The 15,718-nt window shown below is 33.7% G+C and overlaps 1 protein-coding gene across 1 annotated transcript in view; it reads right to left on the bottom strand.

Moving 5' to 3' along the window:
• IPO7 (importin 7) overlaps positions 1 to 15,718 on the bottom strand; it is a gene marked incomplete at both ends in the record, with an annotated part of 44,292 nt that overhangs the window by 11,657 nt on the left and 16,917 nt on the right. Inside the window, 12 exons of the mRNA XM_084240605.1 lie at positions 307 to 435; positions 1,482 to 1,642; positions 1,810 to 1,975; positions 2,380 to 2,469; positions 4,200 to 4,316; positions 4,466 to 4,542; positions 5,500 to 5,599; positions 6,258 to 6,392; positions 9,405 to 9,489; positions 9,616 to 9,710; positions 10,444 to 10,533; positions 13,248 to 13,404. Coding sequence (XP_084096731.1) covers positions 307 to 435; positions 1,482 to 1,642; positions 1,810 to 1,975; positions 2,380 to 2,469; positions 4,200 to 4,316; positions 4,466 to 4,542; positions 5,500 to 5,599; positions 6,258 to 6,392; positions 9,405 to 9,489; positions 9,616 to 9,710; positions 10,444 to 10,533; positions 13,248 to 13,404 — 1,402 coding nt within the window. The remainder of the gene's footprint in view (positions 1 to 306; positions 436 to 1,481; positions 1,643 to 1,809; positions 1,976 to 2,379; positions 2,470 to 4,199; positions 4,317 to 4,465; positions 4,543 to 5,499; positions 5,600 to 6,257; positions 6,393 to 9,404; positions 9,490 to 9,615; positions 9,711 to 10,443; positions 10,534 to 13,247; positions 13,405 to 15,718) is intronic.

Genomic DNA, 15,718 nt, shown 5'->3' with positions numbered 1-15,718 from the left:
TTTAGTGCACTGAACTGCATAGGCTTAAGATAAAAAAAAAAAAATCTTGGATATGTAAATAAATCCTAAGTCTAAGGTAAACAGATGTTAATACAAATCTCATGTTCCTAGTTTCTCTAATACTAAGGAATCTAAAATATTTCTTAGGTAGCAATCCTATCCTTACAAAAGGGAACTAAAATAACAACAATGGCAAAATCAAGGTGTATAATCCTGCAAGTAGAGTCCTCTAGAGAGTACAGAACAGTTGATAAAGAATGGTCTGAAATGCCCTAAAAGCTATGCAATACTGCATCATTTTCTTACCTCTTTATGATCTTCTACTACACTAAGAAGTGTATCAATGGTATTCAGAATTCCCATAGCAGTAACTGCTTTGTCATCACTTCCTTCTTCATCAGGCCCAGTCTGGATTACTTGGTTAAATGTCATTGCCTAGATTCAAGAGAATAAAATTTAGGCTTGCTATTAAAGCAAACATTTTGAGTTTTAAATGTTTTCATTGAGATGACACAATGTCTCCAATTGCTTATGCTCAGGAATCAAATGGTAACGCTCTGATACTTGCTAGATGACCTTAGACAAATTACTTGACCTCTTTCCTATCACATTATTTGGGAACTCTATAGATACTGTGAGAATTAAATGGGCAGAGTATAGAAATAGTTTAATATTATGAATATTACTGACAGACATATGACAATACCCTAAATACAGTAGATTAATCACCAGGGGCTTTTTTGTTTTAAAATCCAATCATTTGGAAACAAAATGAGAGTAGTAATGGAAAGGGGTAATAATCAACAATCAGCTTAATGTTATAAATGCAACATATATACGTAATGAATGCTACTTACTATATTTATTCAAATCTGTTTACCCATCAAAATCAGCTATACACAGTATTTTTCACAAAACTCTGTGCCTTGCTTAAATCCACAAATATCAAGAGTTAATCTTAAAACCTCAAATATTTAGCAGTAATAAAATTCTAAATCAAATAAATCATTGTACAGGGACTCTAAGTGAATAGTTATTGGGCACCTGTTCATGCATTCTTTGACCCTTATTTACAGAGCTAATTCTCAAAGATTTGGGGTTATGTACATAAAAAGGCCAACTATAAAATAACAGCTGTTTCCACAAATTTCATGTAAGAAAAAAAATCTACCTTAACTATTACCTAAACTTCGTCTTTAAGTTGTTCCAAAGTAACCCAGGAAGAAAAAAAGGCAGAAATGATTCAACTTTAGGCAGTGTGAAGGCACATAGCTCAGGTATGAATCCCAGACCTACCCCTTTCCCCAAGTCACTTAACCTTATACCCCACAATATCTCAGGATAGGAATATTCCTCACATAGGGCTATATGAGAATTAAATTAGTTAAATATATATTAAGGCTTAGAATACTATCTATTATAAACTAGGTGAAAAGACTTGCTATAAAGTAATGCAAAAATGATTGGTTCAAATAACATACCAAATGTTGTGTCATTTCTACTGCAATAGGAGTAACTTCTTCACTATATTCGCAGATCATTTTCTGAATTACATTGGTAAGATCATCATTTTCTGTTTCTCTTATAATATGAAGGAGAGCCTGCATTACAGGTCTGATGAATGGAGTGATGTATTCTTTAGCTGTATGAAAAAAACTTTTTAGCAAAAACAGCCAAAATTTCTTTAAACTTGATATACTAAGAGTAAAAAAACTCCCATGTGAAAACACTATGTGTTGAGTTTTCAGGATTACGCCGTGTATAATTACATGTAAAGATATTATACTATTGGAACCGCAAATCCTTTACCTTTTTCTTGATTGCTGATCAACACTTGAAGTGCTATGGCAGCTTCCACTTTTACAGGCATTTCCCTATCATCAATCAGACATCTTCGTGTCAGCTCTAAGGCTGTTTGCAGGTTCTGGTCACTTTTGAACTTTACTTCACAAAAATAGTGAAGGACCCAGCAAGCCTTAAAAAAAAAATTCTGGTGAGTTACTATACATCCTTTACATTAAATTCCCCCAGTTTACCATATCTCTGTTCTCAAAGTTCTGTGTAAGGGAATTTGGAGGCTGGCCAGTGGTAGGTGTCCAAAGAGACAACACTAAACCAGTACTATGATCCCAAGTTACTCTTTGGCTGCATGGTATTTGTGTGGATAACAGATCTGAATGAAAAACACAGACAGATACTGCTATCAAACATAGATGACAACCATGCACACTTTACAGCAGCCATTTAATGACTTACATTAACTGAAGTCTAGAAGGAAATATAGTTTTTAAAGTGAACCTTAAAAAATTTCAATATACAAGTTACTTAAAAACATTCACTATGAAAAACATAAATTCATAAATTAGTTTTTAAACATACCCTTGCTCTCATGTAGCCTAGTTCACTGCTGAAGAGAGGAAATACATGGTTTTGCAACATGTATTCCATCTGATCTTTGTAGATCTTTTTCTGTAAATATAAAACAATTATTTTTCAGAGTTCCAAACCATATTATCTCAAATACCAAATAGATACACCGGTGTTAAAAATGACTACTGGTATACAGCAATGTTTATTCTGATCCTTTGAACCCCAGGATCCACATTCAATTTTCTTATCCCTGAACTTTATAATAAAAACACTTTACCATCAAAAAAATACTGAATGCACTTGGATGCATTTGCTTTAAAAGTAAGTACACTGTATCTTCTGAGCAATAGTTTGAATAATTTAGTGGTTAATTTTACTCCTTAACTCATAAAATTTTTTTCTCAGAAAACATTTATAATGAGACTACTAGAGATCTGAAAAAGATGCTGTCATAAAACCTAAATTAGGATATTTTCTAAAATGTAGTTAAGTTTATATAAAGAATTCCTTGAATTTCATATTAAAACTAACAAACACTTAAAAAACTAAGACTAATGAAAAATGACACTAAATGCAATGTGTGATCAACGATTGGATCATGGACCAGAAAAGAAAGCAATTAGTGGGAAACCATGTAAAACACTGAAGGGGTCTGTAGATTAATTAATAGTATCATATCAATATTAATTTCCTCTTTGATAATAGTAGCATGGCTAGCTGGTTAAGATGTGACCATTGGAGGAAGCTGGGCAGAGAATAAGGGGAACTAGTTTTGCAATTTTTTCATGTCTAAATTTATTTTACAATTAAACTAAAATAAGAAATCTGAATGTGCTAAGTCACTCACAATTCCCAGTCACAATTCCCTTCTGTACAACAAATAATTCTCTTTATACTTCATAAATTAAGAAAAGGATGGGTGAACAGTTACAGAAAAGTTGAAAGATATGTAAAACATACCCACAAATTAATGGCAATGAACTCAATGACATGGAGCAAGATTCCTGGTAGTTATATGGTATTATGATTAAACATTTAGCTACATCTTGAATAATAACTAGCTTTTATTAACTTCAAGCAAAAACAAATTTCAGCTATTACTTGTGAAGTCAGACACAATGTGAACAATCAAGTTGGGGTTTCTACACATCCCTCTAGAACAGTGTTTCCTTGACTAGAAAATCTGCCATGACAAAAGCATTATGTTTATAGGCTTGGAATGGATGAATGTGCTTTACAAATTTCCTGAAAGATCAATTCTTTTAAAAGGAAAAAAATCCTACAAAAAGAAAAAAACATACTATCTCTTACCCTGCTATTTATCCTTCAACACAACAAGAAAAAATTCAAAGGCCTCCCTGGTGGTACATGGGGTTAAATCTCAGCATTATGAAGCTATTGGCAGCTATTGCAGCACAGTTTGATCCCCCAGCCAGGGAGCTACCCATATGGTGTAGCACATCTCTCTGTCTTGCCTGCTCCTCCCCTTAGCAGTCAATTTCAGTAGATCCACCTGTTCTGCTCCCCACTCTGCCTCTGGTAAATCCTCTCATACACACCCCATGCCACACCAATAAAAGGCCATATGTTAATATATTCATTATATGAAATGTCTAGAAAAGGCAAATCCATAGAGGAGAAAAAAGTAGATTGGGATAGGCTGGTAGGTTTGGGAGAAAATGAGGAGATAACTAATACTACGGTGATAAAAATGCTTGAGAAATCTGAATGTAAGAAAACGACTGAATTATACACTTTAAATTGGTGAACTCTCTCGTATGTGAATTATATCTCAAGTTGTTAAAATAAACCAAGGCACTAAGAAATACCTTTAGAAGTATTTCAGCTAAAGAGCCAATCATATGCAGGGCTCCATCTTTTTTCCGAGGATCCGCATTTGGTTCTGTTAGAATCTGGTAGCAAAAGCCCATAGTCTTTTGCAGTACCTAGAGTCAAAAGGAAAGTAATATGCCATTGGATATCTGAACAATCCTTAGAAAGACTGATAACAAAATGACCTATAAAACTAACATTAAAAATAGTATATTTGAATGAACTTTAACTATTAAAAGTTATTTACACATTAAATAGCTACCTCTTTCCTCTTGCTACAGGCTGTAAACAAAAGTGTCTGGGCAGCAGTAGTGGGAGAAATGAAGTCTTCAAACACATCTAGAGAATAAATTTAAAATTAATACAGAAAATTATAATGTCATCAACACTTTCAAATAATTTACCAAAGACTATTAAAAAAAGAAACTTAAAAATTTTCTAAATCTTCACACAAGGTTGAGTATGATTATAACCCAGATCCCCCAAATTACATGTTAATCCATCAACTTCTTCTGATTATTCTTTTACAAGAAGTGAGAATTTTCACAAAAGTACAAACTTAAAAAAAGTACACAAGATTTTGGTAGGACTAAATAACATCATTAGTCAATTACAATTCTTTATTTTCATGAACAGAGATTGTGTGTGACTCCAGCTTCCAGCATGTCTTCTGAATTCACATACTTATGATGATGACTAACAGAGAATCTAAAAGTACCGCCACTTAAGTGGTAACTTATAATCTTGAATATCTAGCAGTTTTGGCATGAGGCATAAAAAATAATTGTCAGAACTTATTAATACTACTGTATTTGTGTCTGTTAAAAATGAAACTTCCCATTGACAAGTACTATAAATATCCCCCCAAAAGTCTAAAGAATGTATAAGTTGGGGCCTCCCTGGTGGCGCAAGGGGTTAAGCACTGCAATATGAAGCAATCCGCAGCCTCTGCAGCACGAGTTCGATCCCCAGCCAGCCAGAGAGCAATCCACATAGTGAAGCGACCTTTCCTGTCTTGCCCGCTGCTCCCCTCAGCAGTGTATTTCGGTCAGTCTGCCTGTTCTGTTCCCCGCTCAGTTTCTGGTGAATCCTCTCACCCCCGCCCCTACATCTCTAGCCTGTAGCCCAGCTCTTGTATGCATAAATAAATATTTAAAAAAAAAAAAAGAATGTATAACTTACATTAAATCAACAAAGGCTTTTCAGAAACAATGGCAAGGCATTAATACTCCCTAGGTTAACTATATAAAGTATAACTACTGACATACATTGTTTCTAAAAAGTGAAAAATCCTACCAAACTTCATGCGTATATATTCATAAGGGTCTTCCTGCCAAAGTTCTTCATCAGCATCTGTATAGCACATCAATGGAAAAATAACATCTTGGATAATGCCCTGCAATTTAAAAGTTAAGAAAGTAACAACATAAGTCAGTCTTCAAGTTGAAACCTTCAAATTTATATTAACTGTTAATATGAAATTAACACTCTTGTATTTTTAAACAATATCAAATTAGTTATGATTAGTAATGTATTTAACAGCATCCTCAGACAACTATCAGGGTATATATTATTATATAACAAGTAATGCAACAAGTAATTGTAAGATATAGGTGCTCAAAGGATGTAACCAAGTATTTTGAAAACACACAATATTAAACTTTAGTCCATCAAATTCTACAGTTCTAAATAAAGCAAGTAATTTTTTCATATAGTGTATGAGTCAATTATCCTCAATTGTAATTTGGTGAAATAAAGTCCTTCCCTTATTCCAAATTACATTATTTAAATGTTAACTCACAATAATCCAACAATAAGAACTAAAGGCAAGTTTTAAGACCATTTTAGATTAAAAGATAATCTGAATATTCACAAAATACCTTTAATAAGTTTATATCAATAAGTTTACATCATTTTTAAAACTATACTTTTAATCCCCCAAATCAGACCAAGTAACGCAAGTCAACAATAAAAGCAGGTTTGCAGCCTATATAGGAATCAATGTTACCTCCATTATATTTTATACAAGAACATTTCAGATAGTAAATTATTACTTGTATATGAGGCTTCAAATTCTTCCAGGTGAGGGCATGAGAAACTCCTTGATTGATATAATTTAATGTCTGTTGTAAAACTCGAGGGGCCATGTATTGCTTCTCTTTGTACTGATATAATACCTTCAATAACACCTTTGAAAAAAATTTTTGATCAAGAATCAAACTTTAGATAGAAATGTTAACCACTTACAAGCCAGCAAAAACATGACATCATAAAGAAATGGCACTTTTTTTTCTTTAAATAAAGTCACTTTTATAATTTCATGTTGGTAAACCATGTTCTCAAGACAAACAATAAGAAACTAGTCTTTTGAAATTATTATTTCAATTTATTAAGTATAAAATGTACTTATGAAGTATATTAAGCAAACTACCTATTTAAGTTTTAATTCTATTTGATATTTCAGAACAGCGACTGTTAAAATGTGCTTCATAGACCTCTCAGAAGATCTGCAAGGACAAATCTATTTTCATAATAATGCTAAGACATCATCTGCCTTTGTTATTGTGTTGACAGATTTCCATCAATGGTGTAAAACTTCTGGTTGCTTAACATGAATTGAGGGAGTGGCACTAAAATGGATTAATAGTCATCCTATTCTTTACAGCCAAATAAATGTTTAATAAATTTTCCTTAACAATTTCCTTAAAGAACCAGGAATATTGTAATTATTATTAAACAGGAAATGTACATATAGCACTTTTGCTACACACCAAAGTACAAAGGTCAGGGAAAAAGCTAAAACAACAAAACAACTCTACCAAACGCTAACACATACTTTTGAAAGAAAAAGAGATAGAGAAATTGTTATTCAGACTTGAGTATAGGGTAGACTTTTTTCCTATTAAAAAAAAAGAAAAAAAAAGGGAACAAAATGAACCTGTCACTCCAAGGAAAGTAACCAACAACGTTATTGGTGTTAAAATTTGGCTTTCAAGCAAAAACTAGAATTCTTGAAATGTTAGATCTACTTTTTATAGCTTTTCAATATTTAAAAATGTCTCTAGTGATATTCAAGAATGACTTTTTAAAATTGAATAATGAAATGTAGTAACACTTGGAAAAACCTGCATTGACTCAATGAGTCAATAAATCCCAAATGAGCAGCACAGGATGTTACTAAAACATATATATACACATGCAATTTGCAGCAACATGGATGGCGCTGGAAGGGATCATGCTCAGCGAAATAAGCCAAAAAGAAAAAGAAAAATACCGGATGGTCTCACTCATAGCAGGAATCTAGAAAACTTAAATAAGGGACCAGGAAAATGAATAACTATAAGAAAGTGAAAATCAAAATCAACAAAAAACTATGAACCAGAGACACTTTTAGGGGGGCGGGGGCGGGAGGGGAGGGATTGGGGTCAGAATGGGGGGGCTGCAATTGTATGGGGAATATAACAATAAAATTTATAAAAAAAAAAATAAATTACTAAACATTTATACAACAGACTGATGGGTAGAGCCAATGCCAAGTAAGGAAATTCTTGCTCTAGTTCCCTGAGGATATTCAAATATTGTCCTCATCTCCTTTTCTTTCCCCTCCTACTCTACCTTCTGCCTCCTCTTCTTTCCCATCATCATCATCATTAAATAGATTATCTTTTAAGTCTTCTGCTTTCAAGTAGCCACATTACCATACACACACATATAATCATTTTTCTAAATCTTCCATCTTCCTTTTTTCAAATAAAGGAAGGCAATCTAACTTGGATTTCAAAAATCATTTCACCAAGATGGAGGACTGTTTGTGTTGAAGTAGCCTTAGTTTGACACTGAGGCTAGAGTGTGATAAGTCAGTTGTTAGACCATGTGTCTGTGAGATAATCAGTTTGCAAGAAGATAAATTTTTCTGGCAAATGAAAATTGTGCCTTGGGAACTCATTCTCTATCTCCCTGTCCATCTTCCCAAATCAGGAAAGGTTTCACATCACAATGTTAAACAGTTGTCTTCCTCAGTTGCATTGCTTTGTGAACCCTCAAAATTTAAGGTTGGTGTGACAGAGGACAATGGGAAAAGGCTTAAGAGAGATCAAGAGGAACATGTAAGCCTACAGGTTAATTTCAGTGTCCTCTCCCTTCTTGACATATAACATTCACATTGCACTTTTTATGCAACACTTCCTGACATTATCTCTTACCCACATACATGAAGTTGTATGGAGTCTGTAATGAAGGTGGGTGGTGGGGGCACTGTATATGGTAACTCCAAGCTGATTCAAAACAAAGGCACTTTGATGAAGTCCAAGTTGGTTTGGCACCAAATAAAGAATGTGATATTCAGAGAAGGGATTTTAACAGTGTATATAACAAGATAATGAGATCCAAGATAGTTGCTACTGGTCTCCATCTAGTTGACTTCAAATAAAGTTCAAAAACATTCTATCCCAGTGTTTAACAAAGTAGATGACTGCTCACGGAAAGGAAGAAGAAGAAAAATAAATAAATAAATAAAAAATAAAACATATATATAAAAGATCCATTCAATGCACAATATAGACGAATGGGTGTTAATGTAATAAAATATGAAATGTGCATTGCCGGCTTCAAACTACAGTGCAATTAAACTATAAGAAACTACCATTATTAAATTTTGGCATGATATCTAAGAATTTCCACCATTATTGAAAAGTCTTTTAAAGCACTAGTCCTTTCCAATTTTCTATCTGTAAGTCCAAAATGTCTTTATGCCCACCAAAACAAAACAGACCAAAAACAGAGGTAGATGACTATCATAGCTGCCTTTCATTAAGTTAGACATTAAAGACACTAGTGAAAATGTATACTAGTGCAAAGAGGAAACTCTTTGTACAATGTTTCCATTTTGGAGAATTAATTTTTAACAAAAAAACATGTGGTCTGTGTTAACATGTAGTGGATATTATTTTTAAATGCATGAAATTTGTTCTCATTTCTAATAACGGTAAATGTCACAAGGGAAAGCCTGCATAAATGGCAGCTTGCTGGGGTCTTCAATAATTTAAGAGTATAAAGAAGTTATAAGAACAAAAAATGTCTCAGATCTCCTAGAAGATTCAAAATGTTGCTCACACACAGTCTTTATATGTGGAAGAAAGTATAAATAAGCAATTAACCTAAAAATGCCATGTCTTCACTTAGAAAAATTATCTGAGATTTACCTGCTGAACACCAACAGCAAAGGCCTTCAGAAATACTTCAGCAAATTCATTATATTCCTTAGAAACATTGCCAGGGCTTCCATATCTAAAAACAAAACAAAAAATTAAAAGGCCCACTGTTCCTTTATAATGCTTTGTTTACATCAGCACTTATAAAACCAAAGTCTGAAAAAGTAATTTTTTAAAATTTTTAAATAAAAATTGAGTTTACCTTTCAAAAAGTCTTGCTAAGATATGTAAAGCCCACTTTTTACATTTCCACCATGGCAACTCAGGTCTATCATCTTCTTCAACTTGAAGTGTTTCCTTTAAAGAGATAATTATTTAATGATACTAAGAGATGATACAATGTAAGAGGAGCAGCATAAGGTAAGAACAGATACACAAAAACATGAATGCTTCTCATTCATATCTAACAGACACATCACTGCTTCACTACTTGGTTACAAAGGATATGTTTTTCAACATTTCGTATAAACCAGCAGAGTTTATAAAGAATAGAACTGTACTTGCAGTGATGAACTTAATGTAGCACATATATAATACTGATGTTTAATATTACATACCTGAAATTTATATATTTTATGTGACATAATACAATGTTATTTCAATAAAAAATTTAAAAATAAAAAATAAAACCCATAGAGTTTAAATCTAAATAGCTTGAGAAACTGCTAAACTATACTTAACAATATGATTGAAGGTTGCTAAGAGAATAGATCTTAAAAGTTTTTATCACAAGGAAAATAAAACCGTAGTCATGTAGAGATGTCTGTTATGAGCTTTTAATTAAAACTGGACAATAAAAAACAGAAAAGTTAGGATGCAAACTGTGATATATACAAGCACTTAATAACATAAGTCTTCAAAAATTACTTAGCACATGCACATATGTAAACATATGAAATGGTGTGTCTACCTAAAAAAACTTGCATTATAAACTATACAAGTATCATTTAAAATTTCAAAACACAAAGTATCAAAAGATAAAAATTTCAAAAGATAAAATATCAACTTAAGAGAATACACAGACACTTACATTAGGTACATCCCTGTTCACAACAGTCTTTAAAATTTCTACCCATTCTGTCAGGTTCTGTTGGTTTATCAGCTCCAGTGGTAGTGTATACTAGATTAAAATAAAGAAGTCAATATTTTAAAATTCTTTCAAAAGAAAATCACACTTCCTTTTATTCTTCACAATACCTACAGAATGTCATTAACTCCATTTCCTGTTTTTAGTAGACAGGCAAATTTCTTACCTGAATGATTTGGTTTGTTATCTTACAATAGTAAAATGTAGCAGAGAGGGAGCACCCTTGCTTATTCTTCCCAAATTACTGGATATACATCTGTTTTTACCATGAGGTGTGATATTCGTAATCACATTCATTAAATTAAGGAAATTTCTATTCTAGAATTCTTAAATCTTTTTATTTTTAAAAAAGATTTTATTTATTTATTTTGGCATAGAAGAACTGTGGTGTAGACCAGAGGGGATGAGAGAATTCACCAGAGACAGAGTGGGGAGCAGAACAGGCAAATCCACTGAAACACACTGCTAAGGGAAGCAGCGGGCAAGACAGGTCTGCTACTCATGTGGGCTAGCTCCCTGGCCAGAGACTGAAACTTAAGACTCAAACTTAACCCCTAGGCCACTAGGGAGGTCCTTAAGAGTTTTTTAAAAGGAGAAATGGTTACTAAATTTTATCAGCTACTTATCTGATATCCTTAAAGATGATTACATGTCTCTCTTTTCAACTAAGATTTAATCACAAAATCTGATCTTTTTACTGTTGATCCATTCTTCCATTCCTGGGAGAAATCTTCTCTCTTAAGAAGCTCATAAAAGTCAACATCCCATTTATGATTTCAGAGCACCTATTTTCATAGTTCAGATGGCTATATTTTTAAATCAGGGCATCAAAAATTTAGTTGGAGAAAGGTCTCCCTGGGGGCTCAAGGGTTAAGATGCAACCTATGAAGCAATCTGCAGCCACTGCAGCACAAGTTTGATTCCTGGCTGGCAAAGTTCGATTCCAGGGAGCAAACCACATGGCGCAGCAGACCTCTCCTGACCTGCCCGCTGCTCCCCTCAGCAGTGTACTTCGGTCAATCTGCCTATTCTGTTCCCCACTCTGTCTCTGGCAAATCCTTTCACACCCCCACACCTCTGGCCTGTACCCCAGCTCTTGTATGCATAAACAAATAAATCTTTAAAAAAAAAATTAAGTTGGAGATATACTTTGTCCCCTGCTCTAGAACAATTAACAAAAATAAACTATTCTTAATCTAAAATTTGTGCTCTAAAAAAAAAAACAACTGACCCTACCAGTTAGGGAAAATGCAAACAGTGTAGCTATTATCTATCCAAATCACTTTAAAGAGAATTATATAGGGAGTCAATGGAATGGCATTAAAATGCCCTTAGGTCAAGACAGAGAGAGATTATCTTTAAAGTAAAAGACATGCAAAATCTAACCAGACAACAGAACAGTTACAATCTTAGTGGAGAAGTCATAGGTCTATTTAAATATAATGTGAAAGATTTTATACACACACATATATATTTTGATTTAACATAGGTTTACAAAACTGTACAATATTCAGAGGCACAGAATTTCACCTCCTCAGATGCATGTCACCACACAACATCTACCACCAAGGCTTACTCCTAAGTCAACCACTACAGTCCATTGTGCTCCCTCTGAAATTGAAATGCACCTCCCGCCCTGCCTTGTAGCCTCAACTCTATAGTAAGGGCTTGTTATTGATTTGGATTTTGTCTGACCCTTTGTTTTGTTTCTCTATATTCTACACATAAGTGAAACCATCAAGTATTTGTCTTTCTCCTTCTGAGTTATTTTGCTTATCATTATTCGCCTTCCAGTTCCAGCCATATTGTCACTAATGGCAAGAGTTTATCTTTTTTGGGAAAAAAACAGCTGAGTAGTATTCCACTGAGTACATATAATCACATTTACCTAATCCACTCCTATGTCCTCGGGCACATAGTTTGTTTCCATAATTTGGCTACTGTAAATAGTTGAATGCAATTTTTAAAAAAAGTAATGGTAAGAATTATATCAAGCAGCCTGGTAGATAAGATGAACTCTTCCATGCCTATATGGCACAAAAAGATTAGATTAAAAACTCTGTTGGTAAGTAATTATATTACACTGAGAATGTAGCTATAAGTATTTCCTTAGTGGTTATCTTTAATCTCAGGAAGTTTTAGAACAAAACATAAAAATGATGAAGCCCATTCTTTTGTGCCATCAAGTCAATGGTATTTGTATTTCTGTTAAACTTAGGAACAGGTTTTATAATTACTGGGACAGTGGCCTCCCTGGTGGTCTAGAGGTTAAGTCACACCGCTATTACAGCCTGAGTTCAATCTCAGGCCAGGGAGCTAACACACATTTGGCGCAGCAGACCTCTCCTGGCTTGCCTTGCTCCCTTAGCAGTGTATTTCAGTAAATATGAAATAGAGTGTTCTGCTCCCACTCTGTCTCTGGTGAATCCTCTCAACCCCTTCAACTTTGGCCTACTCCCCAGCTCTTCTATGCAAAATAAACTAAAATCTTACAATAAAGGAATAATTCTTAACAACAACAACAACAACAAAAAAATAGAAAAAAAAAAAAGATCGACCATTTAAATTAGAGTTATCTATGTATCTGGGAAAGTGTGCTTGGTTAGACTTTAAATGTATTTATAATTTTGGCAATTTATATTTGACTAGTATATCATCCATCAAATCTAGATTTTGGATTGAAATTATTTTCAGATACTCCAATTCTTTCTGACTCCTGACCAGAAAAACTGCTTTATAGAAATTACCTGAACAAGTGCATAGAAGATCTTGAAAATCTGTTTCTGGATGAGGACAGATTGATCAGATTGATCAGAAAGAAGCTGGATAAAACGATCCTTTAGAACTGGCAGGAAATGCTGCATTGCTGCCACCAATGGACTTCGTTCCTCTGGTTTCTTGTACCTTTAGGTAGGAATACAAACTAATTCTGTAAGAATTTATTTCACAATTATATGACAGAAAGTACTTATTTATTCACAGGAAAAAACTCACTAATAACAGAATGTCTAAAATTTGTCCTTGTTTTTATAATTGAGGAAACTTGAAGTTAAATATATCTTAAATAGACATTTCCTTAGCAGTGGAGGTCCAGGGTTTGTCCTCTTAACCACTTTCACTATGCTGTCTCTAACTGTGAATATTGGAATTGAGGAGCCAAAAGAACAATTTTTAAAACAGTAGCAGTTAATTAATATAAAATCTATCATATTTCTACCAGCCTTAAGTAATTTACATAGCAAGTGCATTAAGGCAGAAGTTGCATCTGTAAAGTATAAAATAATCTAAAAGCATATAAACCAGAAATTCTTTTGTAACCCAGCTGGCAACAGAGCCCAATTTCAACAGGCGATTTATGTTCTTCATTTATAAGCAAATACAGTAATGTGTTTGAGTGTTGGGTGCTGCTATGGATATTGCAATAGGAGTGTTAAGTAATGTGTATAATGTGAACCTTATTACCCTTCAAATATCTGAGAAATCCTGAAATCTGAATACATTTTGATCCAAGTACATGGACAAAGAATTGTTGACCTAAATGAGACATTTCCACACACAGATTCCTCAGCATTTCAAAAGTATTGTTAAAAGGTATGTCCTTTTTAATTATATTTTAATAAAATAATCAAATTCATAGTTTAGACCTATGGGGAGAAAAACTAGCTTCCATTATTAGATTTACATTATATTAGATTTGCAAAATACAGATTAATAGTTAAGAAGTAATTAATCTAAACAGTGAGTCTTATTTTTACATTACCTAAACTGCTTTTGTATTATTGGTTTTCCCTACCAGATTTCAGTTTGATCTGTTGGCAGCCTTTTGAAAAGGAGAACATATATTGACAAATTGACTATCTGACCATATTTTTAAAAGTATAGACAAAATGCTCTTAAAAGACTGGATTCCATTTATTTTAGTAGGTGAAATAAGAACCAAAGTAAATGGCTGTAGATAAAAAATAGCAAGAGAAATATTTACAGTAGTAATGATTAAGATTATTAAACATTTAACTGGCAGATTATTTTAAATATCTAATCTGATGGGTTGAGAAATTACCCCGGTATACATTTGAAAAGTTTATTGGTACATTTCTTAGTCAATAAAACAGTAACAATGCATAAAAGAAAGCAATTTGCATTTTCTGATTAAACAAACTTTAATAATTATAGACAATATTCCTTTTTAACAATAAAGGTAAGATTTATATTGTGTACCTTTCTCCATTTATCCAACCCACGTGGATCACACAGTAAGAGGGTTTGAATATTCCACATTAGACATTAGTCTCTCATACCTCCCACTCTACATTGAGCAGTGGGGACTGGAAATTGGGTGGTATTGGTTGTTAATCTAACGGGTATGGTAGTAATTTATGGTATGAAACAAATTACTATCCCTAAGACCTGAAAGTGGCTCAAAACATGAGAATGTGACACTAATAACTACCACTACCAATTTACTAGAACAAAATTATCCCCAATCTCTCAAAAGAAAGTATCTGTACCATTATTCATTAACTTGTTGGCCACTAAAAACAGTGGTTCATGTTCACTCTGTACCTTTTTTTTTTTTTTGGTTTGTACTAATCCCACATGGTGTGACATGCATTCCTCTCCAAACACTCCTGTGCTCTCCAACAACTGACATGCATTTCCTGAAAATCTATGCTCCTGAAAACCACCACAACTTCCAATTTCTCCATGAATTTTCTGAGAACTGCTTTAGGCCACACAGATCCCTTGTGAACACCTTGTGCTCCACAATTGAACACTGACTAAAAAGGAACTGAAATTCCAATATTGTAGCAGCCTCCTATGCCTCCCATTTTTTTTAAAAAAAAACCTGCCATACTCTCTCCCACTAAGATTACAGAATAGGAGAGGTTTGAACCTCCTCAATGACAATGACAACTTATTATTGTTATGCTCTCTCATTTTAGTCACTCACTTACCAGAACTACAACAACTGGCACTCTGACAGAGGTTGGAGCAACAGCTGGAACATTCCTTAGCAGGAAGATGGGTAGCTGGTGGGAACACAAGAAAACACCAGTACCAATGCTGTAAATGGTATATTTCTTTCCTGCTCAGAACAAAAGCAGCACTTCATCAGCTACTTTGAGTTGGGACCCAAACAGGGTATCGGAGGCTAACTACAAGCCCCAGAATTAGAGGGCTCACAATGGCATCTGTGTAGCTGTTAGGACCAGAAATA

The sequence above is a fragment of the Talpa europaea genome (genome assembly GCF_964194135.1).
Source record: "Talpa europaea genome assembly, chromosome: 1".
NCBI lineage: Eukaryota > Metazoa > Chordata > Mammalia > Eulipotyphla > Talpidae > Talpa > Talpa europaea.
Note: the sequence above shows the minus strand (reverse complement) of the source record. Positions and strands in the feature narration are given on the sequence as shown.